Source organism: Oryx dammah, unplaced genomic scaffold (assembly GCF_014754425.2).
Source record: "Oryx dammah isolate SB20612 unplaced genomic scaffold, SCBI_Odam_1.1 HiC_scaffold_8, whole genome shotgun sequence".
In the NCBI taxonomy this organism is placed as follows: Eukaryota; Metazoa; Chordata; class Mammalia; order Artiodactyla; family Bovidae; genus Oryx; species Oryx dammah.
Window position 1 is genome coordinate 51,224,336 of NW_024070192.1, and position 24,708 is coordinate 51,249,043.

The window sequence follows — 24,708 nt, forward strand, 5'->3', positions numbered from 1 at the left end:
ATTAAATATCATTTAGAATATATTTTGGCTCGGGAACAAGAGGCAAGGTTTTTTTTGTTTCTTTTGTTTAAAGTTTTCCTTAATAAATCTTTTATTTTAGAACAGTTTTAGGTTAACAATTACCGCGAAGATAGTACAGCGTTCTCTAAACCCCACAGGGTTTTGAAACTCTTAACTTCTATTGATACAGCACCCCCTTCTCTCCCACACCATCCCCCACTTCTCTCTGCTCCTGATGATCTCAGGTTTCGCCAGGGCCTCCTTCTCACAGAGCAACTTTAGGAATGAAACAAAAACCCAGTTCAGTTACAACTTCACAAGTGGGTCGGCTGAGGTGGCCGACACCAGCACGCTCCCGCCCCGTCCCGCCCTCTCAGGGGCGCGCCGACCCTCGCCAACGTGGCTCTTCCACCTCACGCGTCGCCGGACGCGAGCCCAGCGACCAAAGGCCAGAGCCGCCTCCAGAGGCCGGGCGAGCCGGGGCGGGACTAGGCCCGCCTCCAACTGCAGGCCCCTGCCCCGAGGGCAGGTTCTGGAGGCCCCAAACAGACGCACGTACGCTTATTGTTTAACGCCGACGCCGGCGGTCGGTCCTCCGCCGCACGCCGCCCTGCACAGCCCACACCGACCGGCGGCCTCCGCCCCGCGCCGCCGTCGCAGCCCGGCCCTCGGCGCGTCGCGCGGGGGCGGGGCGCGCGCACGTGAGGACGTCCGGGGGCGCGCGCGCCGTCGCCGCGCTGGGCCAGAGTTGCCGGCGACGGGGTCTGAAGGTGATGGCTGTGGCTGAAGGCCTCGAGACGGCGTTTCTCGCTGTTCCTGCCGTCGCTGCCTGGGCCTCGGTCCGCTCATCGTCATGAGAGGTCAGGCCTGTGGGAAGCGGGCGAAGGAGGAGAGGGGCCGCGGCGAAATGGGCTCTGGGGAGAATAACAGAGGCATTCGAAGCTCGAACGTGGGTGGAGAAATCTGTCCTGGAGATTCCGGAAGAGCCGTTTGCATTTTACTTTTCTTCCCTTTCTCTCCCCTTTCTTGCTTCATGCTTGAAGGGAAGTGGGAGGGTTCTCGGGTTTTATTTATGGAAAAACACGCTGAAACTGACCCATCCGGTGTCGGTGTCTCCAGAGATTGGAGGAAATAAATGGCAGTCGTGGCGTTGGAGTATCGGTGAAAGCCTTTGGTGAAGAGCACTAAAAACCAAACCGCCCAACAGTCACTGAAAAAAAAAAATTTCAGACCTAGAAATGAAATAGAATGACACGGAACTTGCCCGGACGTTAACCCCAGCTTCCTCCTACAGAAACGGCAGAAAGGCTCTGCTTTTCAACTGGATTCTGACGGCCACCCACACACGTCATTTAGGGATCTTTGGATGCCGATGTTTTCTTTCCGGATTTCCCACCCCTCCAGAGTCGCATTTTTAATGTGCAGACTACGTAATTATCCTTATTCAGAATAGTCGTTTAGCAATTACACGGTGACTCCCAAAGTCTTATTTTAAAGATATTTTTGAGGGTAGCAGGGAAGAGTAATATTTCTTGGTGTTATTATTGGAAACTTTTCTTATTAGCTTCGGGAAAGCTGTTTCAGCATAAAAGGAAATTTGTAGGTCACCTAAATGAAATGTTTATTATTAGTATCAGTTACGCATGATGTTGCTTAATACGGAGTTAAGATTTGATGTTTTCTTCCTAGTCTTTGTAGGCATTAAAAAAACAGATTCACTCTTCTAGTTGAGCGGTTCTAGTTGAGCGGAGTAACTGTACTGAGTGTTCTAGTATGAATGAGTACTATTAGTACTATTAACATCTGCTGGGCACCCATACTTTGAGTATTTTGCCAGTTCCTTCTGTCAGAGAACTGGAGGCATCTGAAGCACAACTTTTCCTGTAGCATATGTTCCCTGAAAGATAGTTTGCATAGGGCAGCAGAGCCTTCGCGTCAGTGGGGAGAAAGGAGTCATCTAGTGTCGAGTGCTAGATAACCTGAAAATAACTCATCTGCTGTGATTACCAGCCTCTCCTTTAGCGAATAACCAATTCCAAGTGAGCCACATATTGCCTGTACTTAACTGTTCACTTAGAATAGTTTCTGCTCTTTGATTTTTAGGAGACAGAGCCCTGAAGCAAAGAAATCACAGAACAAGTATTCAAGGGCCATGCAAGCCAGCTGTAGTCAACTGCACAGCCCTTCAGGAGCTGCAGGCAGTGAGAATGCCTCAGCCTCCCAGTGTGTCCAAACAAGACTGACAGGAGAAGCTTCCTGTCTTTATTCTGGAGATGTTCATATCCAGATAAGCTCCCCACCTAAAGAATGTGCTGAAAATCCAAGCTCCAGAAATACAAGGTCAGGTGTCCACAGCTGTACCCATGGATGTGTACATAGTCGCTTACGGAGTCACTCCCACAGTGAAGCCAGGCAACCTGATGATAGCGACACGGAGTATGGAGATCATGGTAGCAGCTCCTTCTCAGAATTCCGGTATCTCTTCAAGTGGTTGCAGAAGAGTCTTCCATATATTTTGATTCTGGGTGTCAAACTTGTTATGCAGCATATAACAGGTAGGGTATGATAAAGCATTGAGTTGTTTCATTGCTATATTCAGCTAATTCTCTATTGGTAATCTACTTCATGTATTTCAGTTTATTTTCTGTTAGCTTTTAAAATTGTATATGCTTCCTTTAAAATCATGTCATTGTGTTAGCTTTTTTTTTTTAATTTCAATTAACTGGACCTTATTTTCTAACAGGAATTTCTCTTGGAATTGGGCTGCTTACAACTTTTATATATGCAAACAAAAGCATTGTAAATCAGGTTTTTCTAAGAGTAAGTATAACCAGAAACTAAAAAATCATTAAATGTTTTTCCCTGTAGAATTATATGCTCATTTTGAGAGAAATAGGAATTAAGATAGTTTATTAGATAAATTTAAATAGGCATAATTGAACATCCATAGTGTATTAAATGTTATCTAAAAGACCTTGAATAAATGATTTGTCCTAATACTGAATTGTTTCACCGTATTTTCTTTGTATGTTGGGTTCCTGATAAATAAAAACTAGACGGATTAAAACCTAGACAGATAACCATATGGTCTGATTTCTCAAGTGCCTTCATGTTTTAAGTTAATTTGACTACACGCCATTATTTTAAAACTTCAGCCGTTGTACTCTAAGATTTAAAATACTTAAAAGTGTACATTGAACAGATGGGTATTGAATTATTTCGATTTCTCTTATTTAAAGAAAACTAAACCCAGTAAGTTTTTTCTTAATAATTGTCAGAGTCCTGTTCTTGTAAATTATTGGGAAAACAGGATTAGTTTAGAAAATTTCACCTTCAAGCAACTTTAAAGGGTTATATCTGTGTAAAGAATCATATATTTTGACCTGAAAATTTGTAGTTACAACCTATCAAACCATAAAAGTTTAATTTAGGGTTTAAAACTAGTAAAACTTTTAATTAAACTAGTAATTAAAACTTAAGTATAAAACAGATTAAAAATAAATTATTCTTACTGAATTGTATGAGAATTTTTAAAATGATAAACCCTGATAACTTAATGGATTTCTACATGCCTGTTTTGTTAGGAAGGCAAATATAGGGAGCTACAGAAGTGAAGTTTTCATTTAGGTGGGTTCTTTATGTCAGTTTGTAGAAGATTTGGCTTTGAAACATAGGTAATGTTGTTACACAATGAGGAAGCTTGTATTTTAAAAATCTGTTTTAAATTTGTGTTGTTTTGTTTATTAAAGCTATATAAAATAGAATGATATGTACAATTTAACAAATCTATATTTTTATTAAGAGAATTAAACATTTTAAGTTAATAGTTATTAAAGTAAAATAGATAAATGATATTTAAAATTCTGGCATAATTCAAAGTAATAAATTATAAAATTATTTATTTTTCAGGAAAGGTGCTCAAAGATTCAGTGTGCTTGGTTACTGGTATTCTTAGCTGGATCTTCTGTTCTTTTATATTACACCTTTCATTCTCAGTCCCTTTACTACAGGTAATTAGAGGCCCAAGTGCACAGTCACATATTTTTATATAATCATATATTCCATAGCACTTTGTAAAGTTTTACCTGCACATACTTACTGTTGGAGTTCAATTTTTACTTATTTGTCTAGTTCCAGGATAGTGAGCTTAAAGTGATCTATTCATGTTTTATACCCAGTGCCTTACCTCATAGCAAGTGCTCAATAACTTTTGATACTAAAATTTTTACTTATATAATCAATAGTTACTAAATACCATTAGATTATTGTTGGTGACCTTTTTTATTTTTGACAAAAAATTGTATATATTTAAAATATACAACATGTTTTGATATATGTATAAATTGTGAAATGATTACCACAATCAAGTTAACATATCCAGCACCTCCCTTAGTTACCTTCTTGTGTGTATATGTGATGAGAACACTTGATATTTGTTTCTAGAAGAAAACTTGCTAAAGAACAGTAGTTGATTAGTTTCCATGTCAGATGGAAGTGTTCTGAATTTTCAGCTTTAATCAGATAACTAGAAATCTGGGTTTCAGTGGCATTGGAGAGATGTGGACAAATCTGGGATATAGTTTGTAGGTGTAGCTGATACCACTCAGATTGGACTGGGTGGGTGGGTGAGGGGAAAAATCAAGGGTGATGCCTGGGTTTTTTAGTCTTAAGCAACTGGCTGGAAAGACTGGGGAAGGAAGTGGTTTTGAAGGAAAATCAGTAATTTTGTTTTGAACATGTTAAGTTTGAGAGGCCATGTAGAACTGTTAAAATGATTATAGTTGTTTGTCATAAGTCAGAGTAGAGGTTAGAGCTGTAAATTTTGGTGTTATCAGCATATGGTGGATATTTTAAAAACATGGAACTTGACAAGACAAAGCAGGGAAAGAAAGTATAGACTGAGAAGGCGGCCTAGGACTGGACAATGCCCACAGTTAGCCAGAGGAGTGGCAGCAAAGGAGACTTAAGCAGCAGTCATTAAGGACAACTAGACCATACATATGAGGGCAGCTCGAAGAGAGTGGTGTCAGAAGTCCAGGCAGAAAATATTTCAAGGAGGGAAGGGGGAAAAGTGACTTTCAAATTTAGCAAGAGGGATAGAGTTGATGATCTTGACAGAAGCAGTTCACTGGAAAGGAGGGAAGAGAATCTTGAGTTGGTTAAGGAGAGAATGACAGATATCTATTATTTGTGAATTTTTTAGATTACAGGCTAGAGGATGTCAATCATGACAAGTTAGGAAGACTCTGTTTTCTTTAAGGAGGAAAAATTTGAAATTAAAACATTTAAAAACTCTCTTTAAAATAACCAAAATAATCTGTTTACGTAAACTCTAGCATCTTGTCAAACTCTTATTTTTTACACATTATTTGGTAGCAAATTTAGAACCCCTGTCAGCACTTTTATCTTTTTATGTTGCTTTTAGTAAGTTTTGATGTTTTTATCTTTTTATGTTGCTGTTAGTAAGTTTTGTCTTTTTCTTCTCTTGGTAGCTTAATTTTTTTAAATCCTACTTTGGACTATTCAAGCTTCTGGGAAGTACTTTGGGTTGTTGGAATTACAGACTTCATTCTGAAATTCCTCTTCATGGGTTTAAAATGCCTTATTTTATTGGTGCCTTCTTTCATCATGCCTTTTAAATCCAAGGTAAGATCTAATATGTTTTATTGGAAAGATGTTAGCAAACCGTATCAGTGCTTCAGTTCAGTTCAGTCACTTAGTCACGTCTGACTTTGCGACCTCATCAAACGCAGCACGCCAGGCCTCCCTATCCATCACCAACTCCCAGAGTCTACCTAAACCCAAGTCCATTGAGTCGGTGATATCATCCAACCATCTCATCCATTTAAATGATTCTTTTTATAATTTTCCAGTTTGCTCAATAACCTAATTATCTCAGACCTATTGAAACAAGATATCCCTTCCAATAAAATCAATTATACAATACTTGCTTTGGAATAATCTGAAAATCAGTCCCCACACCATATATGGGGAAATATTTACATTTATACTTCTGTTTTCCTCCGGGGCATTACTGATAATTGATAACTGACTATATGCAGTTATTTGGTGTTTTTTCATATTCAGTTAAAACTTTAAATTTTTGTAGTCAGCAAGATATTTTATTGTACATAAAACATTTTCACTGTCACTCTCTAGAAATTTTTTGAAAACAAACCAGTGACTGTAACATCTAAGAACGAAGTTGAGGTTGTCAGTCATAATCATTATGAATACTAATTTTATAGTTGTGTTGCTGTGCCATATACTCATGATGCTCTCAATCCAATGTGGAATATTTGTGCTGTGTATATAAGTAGCTTTGTCGGCTCTGTTTTCTTTTTTCTCCCTTTTTAGGGTTATTGGTATATGCTTTTAGAAGAATTATGTCAGTATTACCGAACTTTTGTTCCTATACCAGTTTGGTTTCGTTACCTTATAAGCTATGGGGAGTTTGGTAATGTAACTAGATGGAGTCTTGGGATATTGCTGGCTTTACTCTACCTCATACTAAAAGTAGGTAACATAATAAATTTTGTCATTTATAATGATTCATGTAATAATGTTTACAGATTTTACCTGTAACTGATTTTGTCTTTAACTGTTTTATAATCTTCATATCACTAGTTTAAAATAAATGGCAGATTCTATACTTAGAAATGGAGAAAAGGAAATGGGTATCTTTATCTTAATCCAGTATCTGAGGGGAGAATGAGTAGAAGAGAACATACCCACCCCCATCAGTAGCATCTATCCGGTACATAATCCTCAGACTAGTGGAGGATCTTGTCCTGCCCCTCAACTTAGTCACTTTATGAAATTTTAAATATGTTAAGGACATGTGAACCAGGTAAAATTGCCTTGCCTTTGATTTAGTTGAGTATGTATTTGTCTTGACCAGATTGTAACTCTAGGCATTCAGATGTACTTCATTTTGGTTACGAGTTGGCTGAAACTGATAAGTTGAGTAAAATATCCCATAATTGGACTTTATATTTAGAATGAAATGATTAGTTGTGATATGCAATGAGCATTGTTAATAGCAGTATTTGATATTAGCATTGATCTCTTAAGTTTAACAGAGATGGCTCTTTGAATTAATGAATTAGGATTTCTTTTGCCTTTCAGCTTCTGGACTTTTTTGGACACCTGAGAACTTTCAGACGGGTTTTGCAAATATTTGTTACACGACCAGTAAGTATTTTTTATCATAAGAAACTTTTTAGCTTTTTTCATTGTAAAATTGTTTTAGTTCAGCAGTTTTACAAATGCAGACTTATATTACATGTTTGTTTAGAAATACTTCTAGTACTTTGGCACTTGGGGTTATGATGATAAAGAGGTTTTATTTCTGTGACCCGTTTCTTAACTTGTACATTGACAACACCTGATGGTTGATGAAGTAATTGTGTATTTTGAGTGTGCCTCTTGCCCTTTCAGATCGCCTGACATTTTTAACCTTTTATAAACATTCCCTCAAAAATCATATGAACTTTTGTTCCTCTTTTAGTCCACAATTAGTGGCTTTGTGTGTTTTCATTAACTCCTATTCAGCTTCTGTGAAAGTGTTTATAATTTATTGTATATGAAGAAAGCTTACTACCAAAAATCATGTCCCTTGGAATTTTCTTACTGGAAACATTTCCCCAATACTGAATTCCATACACACAAATAAGTTCTTGACAGTATCAATAAACTTTAAACTTGAGATTCCATTGTCAGTTATAACTTTATTATACATCAGTGATTCTACTGATGTAACAAACTGTAGAGAAAGGGTGTCTGTCATAGCTCAAATAATAATGGCTCATTTGCTGTTTATTAGCCTCAGACGTTCTCAGTATATAAGTGTGATCACAAGATTTCAGAGTTTGAGTCTCAGTTATAGAGTCCATTAGGTACTTCAACAGTTAACTGGTCAGGACTCAAAAGAGACTCTGACTTACAAGAATGCTAATCTAATAATGTGTGTTTGAAAAAACAGGATTTTACCAATGAAGTGGACTAAACTGGCCAGGGCACCCTTTCCCTAAGATAGTAACACAGTAACAAGTTTCACTGCATCCTATTCAGACTTCTTTCCTTTGCCTGGGAAAAAAAAAAAGATACAATAAAATCCAGACTTTAGCTTTTGAATTTAGCTATGAAGTACATAATGGATTGATTATGTTTGTACTAGGCTTCTGCTGTAGCAGTTAATCTAATAGAGCTTGAGCTGAAATGCCTTTGGTATTTTCCCCATGAAGCATTAAGAGACTATCACCGTCATCAACACTCTGTTTTGTTCTTGAGATTCTCATGTTCCTTAATGTTGCCCTGGAAATGGCAGCCGTCATCAGGATATTTTCACCTGAAGGGAGTCTGCACTGTGCCAGACGAGAGTGCTGTTTTAAAGGCTTGTCAGCATACACATGGGCAGTGTACTCCTCTAAATGGCATTTACTGAAGGGAAATTGGCATCAAAATCATCCATCAGTATCTTATTTCTAGAATCTTTAACATCACTATCTCAAAAAATTTTAATTTTCAATTTATATCCTTTGAGTTTTGATGTTAACTTTCGAAAGTAAGTTTAGATCATAGCCTCAGGTTGCTAAGTCATGTCACACTTTCAGTCTGATGACTATGACTGAAACTTGGGTGTTCTTTTCCTCAGCTACATTTTCCACATCATTTCTACAGAAAGATGATCTCATTTATAACGTTTTGTCATACCCCATTAATGACTAAATTCTACTGAATTTGTAAGGAAGTTATAAGATCTTAACAAGATCAGAAATTTTTAGGACTTTAGAAAAGGAAATTCAAAGGTTTGACAGTAGAGCGCTATCCAAGTGATGTTTTGCAATTACAGTTCTTTTGTAAAATTTTATCATTCTTTGCTAGTACTAAATGCTGGTTTTTGTGATAAAGATGATAATTAAAATTATTTTTAGATTTAGTGGTGGGACAGTTTAGTGGTCCCCCCAAACCTTCTTCATATTGAACTCACGTGGAAAGCTTTCAAAAATTAGATTTCTGGGTTACCTTCTGGTATATCTGGACCTATTAAATCGATTTCCAACGTGGAGCACAGAAATCTAAAGCAGTCTCTACATGAGTTACATTCAGCCAACCAAGCTCAGCACTGACTTTAAACCAGTGTCATAGGTAGTAAGCGGCTCAATTTGGCAATACTGGGTTACACAGTACATGAACATAGACTGCATAATTCTTGTATTTTACATTGCTTGGTCTCTTAAACCATTTGAATTTCAAGCACTATCATTATTTGGGAATCTAACAATCTTCCAAGATTATATTTATGTATAATGTTATGAGTTCATCTTGATGCAGACATGATTCTGCATACATAGGTCAGCTTTGAAATGTTTATATCCTTTGGGAAAGTTTTCAAATGCCTAGTTCCTTGGAGATTTGAGAAATACAGCATCACCTATGTATTTAAGGAACAGAACCTTATCTTTATATAGAGTTACGGAGTCCCTGCCAGCAAGAGACAGTGTTCAGACGTGGATGATATTTGTTCAATATGTCAAGCTGAATTTCAAAAGCCAATTCTTCTCATCTGTCAGGTAACTCTATTTTTAAGCAACCTTAATACAGCACTTCTCTGGACTTGCAAAAGTCACATTTATGTTAATTTTCAGGAAAAAATATGTGTATTGTTCAGCAGAAACTAGCATTCGGGCACATACTATGAATTTCTTATTTGTGATTAGGGGTTTGGTAGGATAGCTAAGTTTTGTCCTTTATGTTCTAATGGTTTTTATGTAGAAGTGTGTATGAAGGGATTGCAGACAGGATACCAAAGTGACTGGAAAACAGACTATTTTTAATAATGGAATACTAGTCTTTAAGAATACCAGTGTGTTACTGGATTGTATAAGGCCATTTCCTGTTATTCCTATAACTCTCAAAGAATTCCTATAACTCTCAAAGATTGTATTAAGCTGTTAGTCATTATGTTGTTGTGATTTGGTTGCAAAGTTGTGTCTGAGTCTTTTGCAACCCAGCCGGGCTCCTCTGCCTGTGGGATTTACTAGGCAAGACAGCTGTGGGCTGCTGTTTCCTTCTCCAGAGGATCTTCCCAACCAGGGACTGAGCCCTCATCTCCTGCGTTGGCAGGCAGATTCTTTACCAGGGAAGCCCCTTTTAGTCATTATCCTTGATCTTAAAGTCATCACCTAAACATAACTTGTATTTTATTAAATGTGGTTAGGTGGATAGGATGAGTCAGAATACTTGTCTCTGCCACTAACACTGCTATGTTCTTGAATGTTATACTTTGTTGTCTCGCTTGTAAAATGAACTGTTTTTCTGCAATGTGACGAACTTAAAGTTAAAATGTTACCAACTATAAAATCTAGTTCTTAATTCCCTTACAGCATATATTTTGTGAAGAGTGCATTACCTTATGGTTTAACAGAGAAAAAACATGTCCGCTGTGCAGAACTGTGATTTCAGACCATATAAACAAATGGAAAGATGGAGCCACTTCATCACACCTTCAAATATATTAAGTTTTCAACTTAATATTAAGGCCACAAAACACTAATTTTATTTGGTTACAGTGACTACTGGTAAAGACATTAGAATGGATTTTCAGGGCTGGAAGTTAAGGAAAATGTTCCCAAATGGTTTTAGAGTATTATAGTTAATACTTAAGTGTATAGTCGAGTTTATCAAAATATTAAATGAAAGGTCCTATATTATATAAGTGATGTTCAGTCAAATGCATATGAAACATTTATTCTGTCCTTATTTGACTTATGATGGCAGTGTTCAATTGTAAATGTGTTTTCTTGTTAATGTTACCAAAATGACAATTGGGTAATACAACTAGTGGTTTTAGAGGAATTCAGGTATTCTTTCCAGACATTGTTTTCAGAATAAAGAGTATTTTTCATAATATTTTAAGATACACAGTATCTGAAAGTAGAATTTTCTTTAGCATTGACTTTTATAATTCCCATTCTAAAAATCTTAAATTTTTTCCTAAAATTTGTATTTTTAAATGAAAGCTATAAATGTTATATTTTACCTGTACAATCAAAATTTTCTAAGGAAGACTAATTTACTGAGGATGAAATATTTTAGTACTGTTATTCTCTGTAGTATGATTAGCAGTCATTGAGAATAAAAGACAAATTCCTTTTCTTTGTGGACATAATACATACAATCCTGCCCTCAGCTTTAATGTTCATGATTTTGCTTTTTGTATAGTGCCATGGACTTTCTTGAATTAACTATTAAAATAATTCACATGGATTACATACAGCTGGTTTCAGTGATAATTTGAATAGTGTGACAAGACCAACTCAGACTCTTAGAAAAGAATTCCCCAGGTCTTCCCTGATGGTCCAGTGGTTAAGACTCTGTGCTTCCAATCCAGGTGTGTGGGTTCAAGCCCTGTTCGGGGAACTAAGGTCCTGCATGCCACCTGGCCCAAAAAAATTTTGTTAAAAAAGAACTCCCCTTATAACTAGCTTCTCTAGAAGAGTTTTGGAAGCTCATGCTTGAATCATCATTACTTGGGAGATTAAAGCTTGTACACAGGCCAGCAAAACTTTGGAGAGTGGTTTGTTTGCCTATAGGTATTTGTGCAGGGTGGTGCAAAGGCAAAGAGGTGCTTCCTCTCTCCCCTTGAAACCTCATGAGGGAATCAAGATCTGTAACAAGTATGAAGGACTGGTTATTATCTACATCTTGACGTGAGGCCTCTGCTTATTTTCTTGTTTACCATCTATCAGTTTGCACACAAGAAAAAAAGACAGTGGTGAGAAGGAGAAGTTAGGGGGTAGAAGCAGAAATTTTCAACAAATTTACAACGCTGGTAAGACAAAGACTACACCAACATGGATTAATAAGGATAGTGACCAACCAGATACCGGTTACATCACTTTCATGCCTTATGGCTACCCAAACTGACAAAAGAACGTTAGAAAGCCTGTAACTTTTCCCCCTGCTAGGTTATAAGTACAAGTATTTCTGTTCATTCAGGATGATATACTTAACTGTGTTACCTACTTTGAGAACCACACTGCAAATAAGCTTACTTTAAATCACCTTCCTAATTTTGTGGTAAAGCCAAAAGTTGTTATTTGGGTATACAGCAAGGGATGAGTTAAGAAAGGCAATTTGAGATTAAGAATTTGGGTGTAAAAAATATACTAACTTCTTGATAAAAACATGAGTAACATCTTACCACATGGGTTATTTCAGCCCTAACACAATACCTGCCTGCCCTATGGCCATATGGACAGCTTTCTTAATATGACTGAATAACAAGTCTGTGGGGGACAGTGGGGGGTGGTTTAACAAACAAGCAAGCACTTCACTGTGAACTCAAAAGGAGGGAAGTGCAGCAGGAGAGCTGTGGTGTTCACTAACAGCACTGATGAACTAGAGGCCTTTCTGTACTTTTATTCCTTCAGCTCTAAAACAGGAATTAGAACCCATTTATTCTGTGAATTCATATCATACCCTCTAAAAGACTTAACATCAAGAGTCACTACTGTTTTATAAAAAAAAAAGTCCCACTTGAGAACTTCTATAGAGAAACTATATTGGCAAATGTGATTCAATTACCTCATAAATAAGAGATGGTTTACACAAAACGCCCACCTTACAGCAGATATATTGAGATATTAGTTAAAAACAGATTTGTCCACTAAGTTATCTTTTGCATACTCATCAAATAATGAAGTTGGCAAATGTGGCTGAAAAAACTGTTGCACAAGAAAGTCCTTCAGTGTTTCTTTGTGAAGCTGGCTTTCACATAATTTTTCACATGAACTTTTTTTATTACATTCTATTTTGACAGAACTTGGAAATCACAGATGTTTAACACCTAATAAAATCAGTACTAAAACTTGTTACAAATTTGTTCCTTCAGTTTCTCCACAAAAGCAATTTTTACAACTGTTATTCTTCATATATATAGTTTATTAAATATGAGAACCTGAACACATCTAGCATATAAATGGGAAAAATTATTGAAACCATTTGCGTATCTGGTAGTTATTTCTTCCTATCTTAAGAGTAATAATGATAATAAAAAAATCACTTCTATTTTATGTTCATTCAAATTTGCATTTAATTCTATTTACATTCATTCAATCTGAAATCAAATACTTTAATACAGTAAACACAAGATGAAAAGCAGAAAAGGTGTTAACCCTCAAAGCACTCCTAATAAGGCAGCTGAAGAATTTATTTACTCTGGTAGATGCAAAGCCAACTTGGGGTAGGGAAAAAAAAAGTTTTAAAAGAGCAAACACAGATGAACCCTTCTTTCAAATGTTACTTCAGATAATCCACTGAGATAATATTGTGCTGTAGTGGTAAATAAAGAATCAACACACGAAGAATTTTGTATCAGTCAGCCACAGACCACAGGTCATGGTGGGACAAATACTTATGATTATTTTGTCCAGCTTGCTAGCGTCTACTCCTATGGAAAAAGGTAGATGTTTGGACATTGATGTTTATATCTGAGGAATTAACCAATTTCAGAGCCTCAAAATCCATTCTTCATAAATTCAACATTTCTCATGAGAATAATCTTAGATCTAGCCCTTATAAGCTAGGAACCACATGACTGAATAACCAAAATAGTTAGGTCCTATTTTAAATATAAAATCCAAGGCTTGGATGCAGTTTATTTATAATCATATATTTCTTAAAGAATGTTGAATTTATGGAGTACCATACATGCATTCTTCCCCCCACCCATTACCTTCTATCTCAAAAAATAGTATGGAAAAATTCTTGAAGGATTCAAATTAGTTAAGACCATTAAGGAGAAAAAGAAATAACATAATTTTCCTAAAAATCTGGTTCAAGTTCAATAATTAATACTTTACATTGTTAATCACAGCTGGTTTATAAATCCCAGTTTATTCTATAATGCTACAAACCTTATAAAATCAAAATTAGTAAACTTCAGTTCTCAGTGATTATATTTTAATTAAAAAACAGCATGTATAAAATAAAAAAATATCCTGTAAATAGCTGATTTTAAAGAAAATAAGTGATGAAAGAAAAACACTTAAATCTCTTTTTATACACTTACCTGGAATAATAACCCTTTCAGAAACTCAAGACTAGTATTATTGACATATATTTTAAACTATGCTTGGGTTTTTTACAAATAAATATATAAGGTAAGCCATATTGCATAGGTGTGTGCTTTCTGTCTGTGACACTAAAGTGGCACTTGACAAGTTTTCACAGTCATAGTAGGGATATCCATTTATGAAACAATTTCTCAATAAACTTGCCACAGTATAGAAAATTAATTTCACTTAATGTTTAAAGTTTGAAAAACTGTTATTTGTATGGATGGTCGGTATGAAGTTAATGCTTTTTATGCAGGAGGTTACAGTGTTTGCCACTACTGCTGGCAGTACTAATTATGAAAATGGTTTAACTGTGGGGTGGTTATAGCCAGGCAATCACAATGCAAATGTTACTAGCAAATAGGACTGAGGAGGAATATTTTGGTGTAAAACTTTAACTGGAATTTGGTCAGGCAGTCAACACAATATTAATAGTTAGTAAACATATTTGAAACAAGTATCAGAGTAGGACAAGTCATTTACAGTCTGAAATGAAGCCTGTATCTATCACCATAGCTTTTTGGGTTCTGTTTGTTTTTTTTTTTAGACATCATAAAGACCTGCACTTTTAAGTATAATTTCTGCCCTTATCATTATTGTAGCTTCTAATTTACTAGTTACAAAGTTCAGTAGACTTGCTGCAATAGGGAAGAGGGGGTCTAGAGGGAGGGATTTTTTTTTTTTTTAAACTTTCTGTCCAAAGATGAGCTGTTATCAGTTGTTTATTGCCACAATTGAAAAGGTGTATTTCCAATCTTTCATGGTTCTATTTTTGCTTAATGTCATAGGATTTCATCTTATCTCACTTGAATTGCTGTTTAAGCAAAGCTTGTCTCTTTTCTGGTTGAATTCAACATGCATAAATAATTTTATGGCTTGGATCCTATGGCTCAAAAAGGACTGGAGAACATAGCAAGCAGCATCTATTTAAAAAAACTGTAGGGTTGCAAAATATTACAAATTGACTTTGCACACTCAGACTGAAGACATTATAAAAGACAAACAAAAAGAGGTGATAAGACTCCACTGCAACTGCACGATCATCTATTATACCAGTATGCACTGAAACATATTTTTATAAAGCTCTGCAGATATTAAACTGCACGATCATCTATTATACCAGTATGCACTGAAACGTATTTTTATAAAGCTCTGCAGATATTAAACCCTTTGACCATCTACAGTCACGGAAATGCTCTTTTAAGGCAGGAAGTATTTAAGAAAGGTAAAGTTACCTTTATTTTTATTCTTTGTATCTATGAATCACTTATGTAGACTTTGTTACAACTGCAAAAACATAGTGTCTTGTTAACATGTTTCCTAAATTAAGCCACTAAGTTTTATTCACTGTGGAAGACATTCATCAAAAGGCCATCAAATATTTTTATAAGCAAAAAATGTAGCCCCAATATAGGAGAAAAAAATCTTTTTTCCTTTTAAAACCACTGAGGAAGAAATATAAGGAAGGCAGACAGCAAAAACAGTAAAAAGAAGCAAAACTTAAAACCTTACCAAATTGCTGTAAAGACATTAGACACAAGAGAGTGGACCATGGCAACACCCTCTTCCCCTGGATTTCCCTCCTCTCCCCCTCTCTGCCGCCCCACGATACGCATTTTATCCTGACTCGCTTCTGTCCTTCAGCCACGGGCTGAACATGTTGGACGTCTTGAACTAAATACTGGTATAAGGTGGCGGTATTTTTCCAGTGCAATGCAGGCCCAGGATAAGGATGAAATGAAGGACATACAACTTATGCCCATTCCAAGGCTTCCAGTTAAGCTTAGCACATAACAGTACTGCAAATAGAAATGATTAAGTAGATTTTTTTTTCTCCTAGTATTACAGACAGGTATTGCAGCTGGGTTACTGAAAATAAACCCCAAGTCCACCCCAATCCCTCAAACGAGCCACAGCTGTGGTTAACAATGATTCATTTGCATTTTTATTTCACCAAGAGAAGAAACAGAAGTTGTCTGGCTTTCTTCACACCAACCAATAATTTCGCATTTTTAAAGTTTGGGATGTTTTCCATAATGAGCTGAATCAAAAATCTATTTGAAAAATATATATTTATATAAAAAAAAGATTCAGGTTGTTTGCACGTAAAACATCAATTGATAAGTTTTTTTTCGTCTTTGATTCCATGTTGCTGGAAAGTTTAACCAAGCTTGCATGCTAATTTGTCCTTAGTTGCAAGTATTATAGGCAAATTCATACTTTGCCTAATGGAAGGATAACCCTTCTTCGACATGATCAGGACTCAACAGTGATTCAGAAGCAACATCCTACCCTTAATACTGTCAGTTTCGAGCCATCAACATGAAAATCCTTGATAGGTTGAGACGATGTTGCTAGGAATCAATTAATTGATGTGCCTAAGAGTTCCGCAATACTATTTTCACTTAAGTTTTTTTGCACCATTGATTGATTTTTTTAAAATCCATGTTTAATTTTCCTCTGTCCAAAGTGTTCTATGTCGTGACACTGACTCTTCGAGACTGTCATTTGAGTCTTCTTGTTTCACCCTGCAGGATGCTCACACATCCCCTCCCCACCTTTTTTGCCTTCAATTCATTAAAAGCATTGTTCTGTCATAGATTCATACGCAGGTGCTCTGGTCGTTTGGAGATCATGGGAAAAGCTTGCTTTTTGTACGGTCCAGAGTTTGGCTGTCGTATTGGAAGCGGTGCTGAAGCTTCCCCACTCATTGTCACGTCCATCTGCTCTATCCCACTTGTCTCCATGGGGTATTCCACAGGCGTCTGCGGATTTGCCGTGCTGGCTGAAGCACCTCTTCCCCAGAAATCCCCAGGAGAAAATTTGACTGGGCTTTAAGACAAGGAAGAGCTATCATTTGTCTCAAGTACTATCTCAACAAGAAACATTTCCCTTACATTTAAAGCAAGTGGGGTAATGTGATTTTTTTTCAATAATTTCCTTTTTGTATGGACTGGCACAGAGGCAGAAGTTGAGCCCTCTCTCCCCTAGACTAATTGTTACTTTACTAACTAGTCTCTCAACCTCCACACTTGCCCTCATAAAACCATCAGTGATACCTAAAAAAAAAAAAATTCAATTTACTCTCCTACTTAAAACAGCTTCTCATTGCATTTAAAATAAAATATTTCTCCAAACCTTTGCCATTTTCTTCCTCACTCACCACACTTTAGGAATGTTGACCTCCCTTTCATTTCCAAGAAGGCAGCCAAGTTTTTCCTCCTTGAGGACTTCTGCATGCACTTTCTTCTACCTGTAACACCCCTGTGCCTCTCTGTTCTGTATGGCTAGCTCCTTCATGAATAGGAGCCTCCATGTTGCTTCATCAGGACAAGGACAATTCCTGTCACAATCATGTGTCCCTAGCACACAGCACAACCCCTGGTGCATAATAAATGTTGAACGAATGGTTAAAGAGGACACTTTCCAGTGCAGCAGCTTACTTTCAGGAGGGAAGGTAAACTATATAGCAATTTCTCATTGATTAGTCACAGACAGATGACTTGCAATATAAGAAGGTAGAGATGCTGTGCTTACGCCAACCAAACAGGATGACAGATTCTCCATTTATGTAACTTGGCATAAATTTCTTAAACAATGTGCTTTCTTCTAGATTAAAAAATAATAAAAAAGTCTGAATACCTGACAGGTGTTCGTGGGCTGCCAATAAATCTTCGAGGGGATCGGATTTTTGGTTCAAAGGAAAACTTTTCTTTCACGCTTTCAAGTACAGATGGAGCCACATATGTAAAACCCTGAAAGATAGTAACAGTGGACTATAGAATGTCGGGAAAATGTTTTGCTCGGTCTCTGACACACCAAGATAATGATGTACACCTAGAATCACCAATGTGATTACTCTCCAACCTCTTCAATCTCATTCCACATCCGTTACCTTCCTTCCAGCCATTTTGAAAGAGGCACAGACCCCAAGACAGGAGAATTCTATTGAACCACAAAGGCCAGCAAACAAAATTTCACTGTATTAAAGAAGTAGAACAAAACAGGAAAAATACAGGCTCTACATTAAGATGTTAAATACAAAGATATATGCAGAGAAATTCTACTGTTTCTAACCACATACTTATAAGCAACGAACATTCTCATCCCCCAAACAGCTTCTCATTATTAGGTCAAAATAAAAACAGAATTCTCTAACTTGGCAATACGGTCTTTCTGGTTTTATGCTAATAATTGAACAGATTTGGATTTTCCTGACAAATAAAGGCCAACATTGTGAAAACTATTAACTGTAACAGGCAATAATGCAGTTTGGTAGCCTTAGTTCTTTCTTGGACCTGGCTATTAGGTTACCAGCTATCATTTATCTTGCTGTTAATGTTCATCCCTTTAACAGTTAATCCTATACCTATCTTCCTTTCTATTATCCTTTTGACCTACAAGTAGGCACTTGACTTACTATAAAAAGACTCAATAAGGCTTTGGGTGAAATCCTGAAGAGGTGCAATTCTATAGAGCACATGCTTTGTGACAGCTTTGTGACAGCTACATGTGGACCACCAAGGCCATTTCCACATATGTTCTAGTGGGCTGAAGCTTACTACCAAGAGGACCAGACTCTGCCTTAATCATCTTTGAATATCCTTTGACTCTATTAGGATTTAAACTACTGGAGGGTGGGTGGGAAGGAGGCTCAATAGAGAGGGTATACACACACACACACAACACTTACACTGATTTGCACTGTATGGCAGAAACCAACACAGTATTGTAAGGCAGTTATCCTATGGAATCTAGAAAAACAGTACAGATGAACCTATTTGTAGGGAAGGAATGGAGACTCAGAGGTAGAGGATGGACTGTGCATACAGCGGGGGAAGGAGAAGGTAGGGTGAACTGAGAAAGCAGCCGACACATACACACCATCGTGTGTAAAACAGAGAGCTAGTGGGAAGCTGCTGTGTAACACAGGGAGCCCAGACTGGCCCTCTGTGACGACACAGGGGTGGGATGGGAGGGAGCGGAAGCAGAGAGAGGGGTTATATATGTAATTATGGCTGATTTGCACTGTTGTATGGCAGAAACCAACACAATATTGTAAAGCAATTATCTTTCAATAAAAAAATACTAACTGAACTGCAGTTACTACAGTCACAATCCCCAGAGAAGTGGGCTGTTACTATTTTAAATTAATTTTAAAAGAGATCTTTGTGTACAGAATTCTGGCTACCACCTAAAAATGAATTGTTCTTGTGTTCATTAGTTGTCCAGTTTAAATAATTAAGAGAAGCTCAACAAATCTGAATGAAAGCTTAGCTCCGTAACGTCTGCCACCACAACTCTGGATTTCTTTGTAGCAAGGTAACATGTTTCTAGACTTTTTAATGGGGGAAAAAAATTGTCAAACTAGCTAAAACTCCATAACACCCAACTGAAGAAAAGGTCTATATGTTGAATCAAAGGTATAAATTCCACATCAGTAGAAAATAAAACTCCACATCATGAGAAAAAAAAAAGAAAGCAACAACAGCATGAAAATGGGTCATGCCTACTCTCCTAAGAGATTTTACTGAGGGGGACACAGTAATTTTGCAAATCATGTAGACATAACGCATTCATCTTCCTTAAGTAATTAAAATGCTATAAAATTGTATTTTTCATTTATATTCTTATACTACTATATAATCATACATTTATAGAATTATTACTATTCAATGTTGTTTACTCAAAAGCATGCTGTACTATGGTGATTTGAGTGTTATTTTAGATTTCTGTGTTCCATGCTAACTTTAGAATTGACCCTCCGCCCCAAAAGATGCCATACTGTGTTACATTGTGATTTGAGAACTAAGTTAATGACTGCTGCTGCTGCTGCTGAGTCGCTCCAGTCGTGTCCGACTCTGTGCGACCCCAGAGACAGCAGCCCACCAGGCTCCCCTGTCCCTGGGATTCTCCAGGCAAGAGCACTGGAGTGGGTTGCCATTTCCTTCTCCAATGCATGAAAGTGAAAAGTGAAGTGAAGTCACTCAGTCGTGTCTGACTCTTCGCGACCCCACAGACTGCAGCCTACCAGGCTCCTCCGTCCATGGGATTTTCCAGGCAAGAATACTGGAGTGGGGTGCCATTGCCTTCTCCAAGTTAATGACAAATCCTGTGAGCTCATAAACAAGGGAGAAAAAATTTCCAAATGATTACTTTCCCCATATTCTATTCTCCCTAGAGACAGTCCAAAAAGAAATGCCAAAGGATAATGACAAATGACGAAGGAAACAAATGACATGTACTTATAGTACTAAAATAAGCACTAGGCAAATAATATGCAATGATGGTCATCAGATATAAATCTATTATTTCTGTTGATCAAAATCTAGAAGTTTTGGTTTTCTATCTGAGGACAAACAAAGTATAAATCAATACAGATACTTCCTCCTTATGGTTAATTTGCTTACAATCACACATGAAGCAATGTATTTTGATGTCAAATATTTAAAATCAACAGGTTAAAAATCCCCTACAGATAAAAATCTTTAGCTGTTTCAGGAATAAAATAGTTACTATGAGCCCTTCTTCTCCTACTGCTATGGCTGTGTGGCTTTCAGTTAAGGCGCTGAGCCAAACAAATGAATCATGTACTCTGACTCTAATCGCTAAAATGGAATACTGAGTTATGCAACATCAATTACTTATCAATAAGTCATAAGAGGATAACTTTAAAAAAGCAACTCAGGTTATCTACATTCTAATTTTCTTACTGAAAACGGCCCATACCCATATTTAAATTTCCCATGGCTACACTGGAAAGTCATTCACTTACCAGAAAGACCTGGTTGGCACTTTCACTGAGAGCTGAGTCATCTGGGCTGTCAACAGGTGTCTGACGTGTAAACTTGGAATCAAACTGACTCACATCCTCTTCTGATTGCTTTATTAAAAAAAAAAATTAGAAAATGGTGAACAGACTATATTATACATAACTATCAACAGCATTACATGCATTAGAGAAGGTTCCAGATAAAGCTCTTTTCTCAGGATTTGACTGTAATAAAAGAGTAGAACAGCCTGAGCAGGCACAGATTGAAAAATATATACAACTAGAAAGTATCAAAGGTCAAATGACATCTTTAGTTATCATTTCTATTAAAAATCTGAGAATCAACCATCCTCTCTCATAAAGCTTCAGTGTGCCTAGCCCAGTGGTTAAATCCCTTTTTAGAGACAATCTGCACAACTGGCAAAGCTGTAAAAAACTTGAAGCAGAGTTTAAACACAAAGTACATTTATAACATGCTCTAGTTAAAAGATTCTTCTCATAGCTTGTTTTACTCCTTTAAATTTCTCTAGGAGCAAGAATAATATTCTGCTCTGCCTGAGTGTATTTTCTTGTGAAGGAATATTATCACCTAAATCTGACTACCCGATCTGTTTCTTCTCTCTGGTGCCACATCAGACTCGTGGTTGTGTCAAAAGAACTCAGGAACCAGGACTTCCCTGGTGGTCCAGTGGTTAAGCCTCTGCGCTTTCACTGCCAGTGGCACAGATTCAATCCCTGGTTGGAGAAGTAAGATTCCATATGCTGCACAGAGTAGCAAAGCACACACAAAAAAAGAACTTGGGAACCAACAGGATGGAAAAGATGGCTAAAGATGAGAAAAGGTGAACACCAGTAAAAGTAACTGCAATGAATTAAAACTCAAATATGTTAAACAGCATGAATCCATAATTGTAGTAAAAAAATCACATAATTCATTGGTCAATTTTGGAAGGTGCTAGGGAACTAATTCATTATTTCAGGAACTGGGAAAGAAAACATTTATCCTGCCTTTTCTATATAAACTGTGCCTCAGGTAACCAAACAACTGATGTAAGAGTATCTTTCAACAGGACAATTCCACCTAATAAAGAATGAGTAACGATTATTAGAGTAGGACAATTCTGCAAACCCTTAACAAAATCTTGGAACTAACTAGGCTCTGGATTCTCAGCCTTAGCACTGTTGACATTTTGGACCTGATGACTCTTGTTGCGGGAGGCTGTCCGGTGCGTTACAGGATGTTCAATAGCATCTCTGGCCTCTACTCATAAGTACCAGTAGCACCCCTCCCTAAGTTGTGACAGCTTGTCTCTGACATTGCCGAATCAACCCTGGCTGAGAACCACTGATACAGGCAATGATTAATGACCACTAACATCACTAAAAGAAATGTTTAAGTACACATCATATCTTCTGATCAAAATATATAGCACCAAAAATTTAATCTGAATCAGATCTATTAGTACTATTAGTTTCCAGAAATATGAGGAACAGGTGAACATGGCTGAGGACATGCCATGGAGTTAAAATCGGCAAAATCAAAATATGAGGAACTGCACAGGACAAATGGTAAAGTTTCTTTAGTAAGTCCTCAAAGGAGGAATTGAGAGTGGCTATCAGGTCTGTCTAGTCAAAGCTATGGTTTCTCCAGTAGTCATGTACAGATGTGAGAGTTGGACCATAAAGAAAGCTGAGCACCGAAGAATTGATGCTTTTGAACTGTGGTGTTGGAGAAGAATCTTGAGAGTCCCTTGGACTGCAAGGAGATCAAACTGGTCCATCCTAAAGGAAATCAGTCCTGAATATTCATTGGAAGGACTGCTGAAGCTGAAATTCCTGGCTACCTGATGCGAAGAACTGTCTCACTGGAAAAGACCCTCATGCTGGGCAAGATTGAAGGCAGAAGGAAAAGAAGACAGAGGATGAGATGGTTGGATGGCATCACTGACTCGATGGACATGAGTTTGAGCAAGCTCCGGGAGTTGGTGATGGGACAGGGAAGTCTGACGTGCTACAGTCCATGGGGACACAAAGAGTCGGACGCAACTGGGACTAAACTGAACTGATCAGTTTCTTAAGACTTAAGAAACACAGTCAACCTATACAGTCTTGACTGAATCCTTATTGAATCAAAACAACAGGGAAAAAAAAAGAAACAACTAGGGAAATTGTTAGCTTTTTAGTTACGATGATAGCATGGTGGTTATGTTTATGTTTAAACAAGATGACTTGATAATTTTTGAAGCTGGGCAGTTGGTACAAGAGGGTTCTACCCTGACGGTCATGTTCAAATTTTAAACTTTAAAATATGTTGAAATTTTAAAGCAAGCAACCCCTGTGCTCCTAGGACCAAATCCCCATCGTCGTTATCCTATTCATTTTCCTTCACTTCAAGAAACAGAAAAAGCAACTATCTTTTCTCAAATTCTTGAGGTGGGAAAAAGAAAGAACTAAGACACTAACTCGTTCACTTATAAACACATTGTTATGGCTTGAATGGCGTCCCTCCAACATTCCCATGATGAAGTTCTAACCCCAGGACCTCAGAAGGTAACCTTGTTTGGAATGAAGGCCTTTACAGATGTAACTAGTTAAGATAAGGTCATTCTGGAGTAAGGAGGGATCCTAATTCAATGACTGGTGTTCTTATAAAAAAACAGAAAATTTGGATGCAGATCTGCACACAAGGAGAATGCCACACGAACATGAAGGAAAAGATAGGATGATGTGCCTACAAGCCAAGAAATGCCAAGGATTGCCAGCAAATCACTGGAGGCTAGCAGATAAGCATGAAACAGTCTCTCACAACCTGTAGCAAGAGCCAACCCTGACAATACCTTGATCTTGAACTTCTAGCCTCCAGAACTGCAACACAGTAAATTTCTGTTTAAGCCACCTAGTTTATGATACTTTGCTATATGAAAGCAAATTCAGAATGGGCTGAGTTAAGCAAAACAAAAACAAAGCAAGAAAACTAAAAGTCCCAATTACTTAAGGTATTTAATTATCTTAAGCAACCAACTTAAAACCAGTTAATATAGCCATCAATTGCTGCTGTAGTTCCTTAAAAGACTGCACGGAATACAGATTGTGAAGAGAAGAGAGGACAGGCCAAAGTTTTTGCATCATTAATAAATATTTCTAACTGGTCTGAGATTCTCTTATTCTAAAAAAGTACCAGGTCTCTCAAATTACATGCTTTCATGAATACACACCAAAAGAGGTTTGAAGGGGGGCTCCACCTTCCGAGCCAGCAGTTCTTCCCAGTTAATATGTCTGAAGAATGGATGAGCCTGGGTAAAAATGAAACAAAAAAAGCAGGAAGAAAGATTAAGGGGAACAGACTTTACTGGATTGACAAGTTAACAGACTATTTGAAGTTACCAATCACAAAATAAGATATATTTCTGAGCAACTACATATAACCTTCACAAATATATAAAATTGGCATTATCTTCCCCTCAAATCACCAAACATGCCAGTCCCTACTTGAACTTCTCCAGCATCCCCAGGACCAGCTCCAAGACGAGAAGCAGCATTTCTTTTCAGCAGCTTTTAGGAAGGAAAAGAAAAACACTGATGAACTTAATCAAATTGATTATTTTTTCTTTATAGAATTTGCAGGTCTATTTTGCCTTGAGAACATATGCTTTACTAATTACTTCCAAATACTGTCTGGGAATAAAAAGAAAAGAAAGTCTTTAAATAAACACATTTGTACTTTGGAGGCAAAAACTGTAAGCTTTTTTGTGAACATCTGTGTATGATTCTATATTCAAAATGTATATTCAGTTCTATCTATTTAAATCCTAG

The 24,708-nt window shown here is 37.1% G+C and overlaps 3 protein-coding genes across 5 annotated transcripts in view; 1 reads left to right on the plus strand and 2 right to left on the minus strand.

Moving 5' to 3' along the window:
• Nucleotides 1–849, minus strand: part of LOC120866681 — a 24,523-nt gene extending 23,674 nt beyond the window's left edge. The window contains exons 1-3 of the mRNA XM_040244472.1: nucleotides 626–849; nucleotides 413–560; nucleotides 189–276 (exon numbers count right to left, since the gene is read on the minus strand). Of these exons, the coding sequence (XP_040100406.1) occupies nucleotides 189–276; nucleotides 413–560; nucleotides 626–849 (460 nt within the window). The remainder of the gene's footprint in view (nucleotides 1–188; nucleotides 277–412; nucleotides 561–625) is intronic.
• Nucleotides 677–11,278, plus strand: RNFT1 (ring finger protein, transmembrane 1). The gene is made up of 9 exons (XM_040244170.1): nucleotides 677–860; nucleotides 2,104–2,555; nucleotides 2,744–2,820; nucleotides 3,910–4,010; nucleotides 5,493–5,646; nucleotides 6,358–6,516; nucleotides 7,129–7,194; nucleotides 9,474–9,575; nucleotides 10,389–11,278. The coding sequence occupies exons 2-9, from the start codon at nucleotides 2,153–2,155 to the stop codon at nucleotides 10,521–10,523; spliced, it is 1,197 nt and encodes a 398-aa protein (XP_040100104.1). The 5' UTR covers nucleotides 677–860; nucleotides 2,104–2,152; the 3' UTR covers nucleotides 10,524–11,278.
• A 1,649-nt stretch (nucleotides 11,279–12,927) lies between these two features.
• RPS6KB1 (ribosomal protein S6 kinase B1) overlaps nucleotides 12,928–24,708 on the minus strand; it is a 40,117-nt gene continuing 28,336 nt past the window's right edge. For all 3 annotated transcript variants that reach the window (XR_005721658.1, XM_040244166.1, XM_040244167.1), the window contains 5 exons: nucleotides 24,385–24,447; nucleotides 24,111–24,188; nucleotides 20,899–21,006; nucleotides 17,766–17,878; nucleotides 12,928–16,955 (listed from right to left, as the gene is read on the minus strand). Coding sequence is in view for 2 of the 3 variants with exons in the window: in XM_040244166.1 (XP_040100100.1) it covers nucleotides 16,718–16,955; nucleotides 17,766–17,878; nucleotides 20,899–21,006; nucleotides 24,111–24,188; nucleotides 24,385–24,447 (600 nt within the window). In the remaining variant the exon portion in view is untranslated. The remainder of the gene's footprint in view (nucleotides 16,956–17,765; nucleotides 17,879–20,898; nucleotides 21,007–24,110; nucleotides 24,189–24,384; nucleotides 24,448–24,708) is intronic.

Bases quoted from the DNA above. Each gene is read 5' to 3' on its own strand.
- RNFT1 (XM_040244170.1), top strand. From the start codon at position 2,153: ATGCAAGCCAGCTGTAGTCAACTGCACAGCCCTTCAGGAGCTGCAGGC. The intron at 2,821-3,909 runs GTAAGTATAACC...TTTATTTTTCAG, and splicing joins TAAATCAGGTTTTTCTAAGA to GAAAGGTGCTCAAAGATTCA. The intron at 4,011-5,492 runs GTAATTAGAGGC...TTCTCTTGGTAG, and splicing joins TCTCAGTCCCTTTACTACAG to CTTAATTTTTTTAAATCCTA.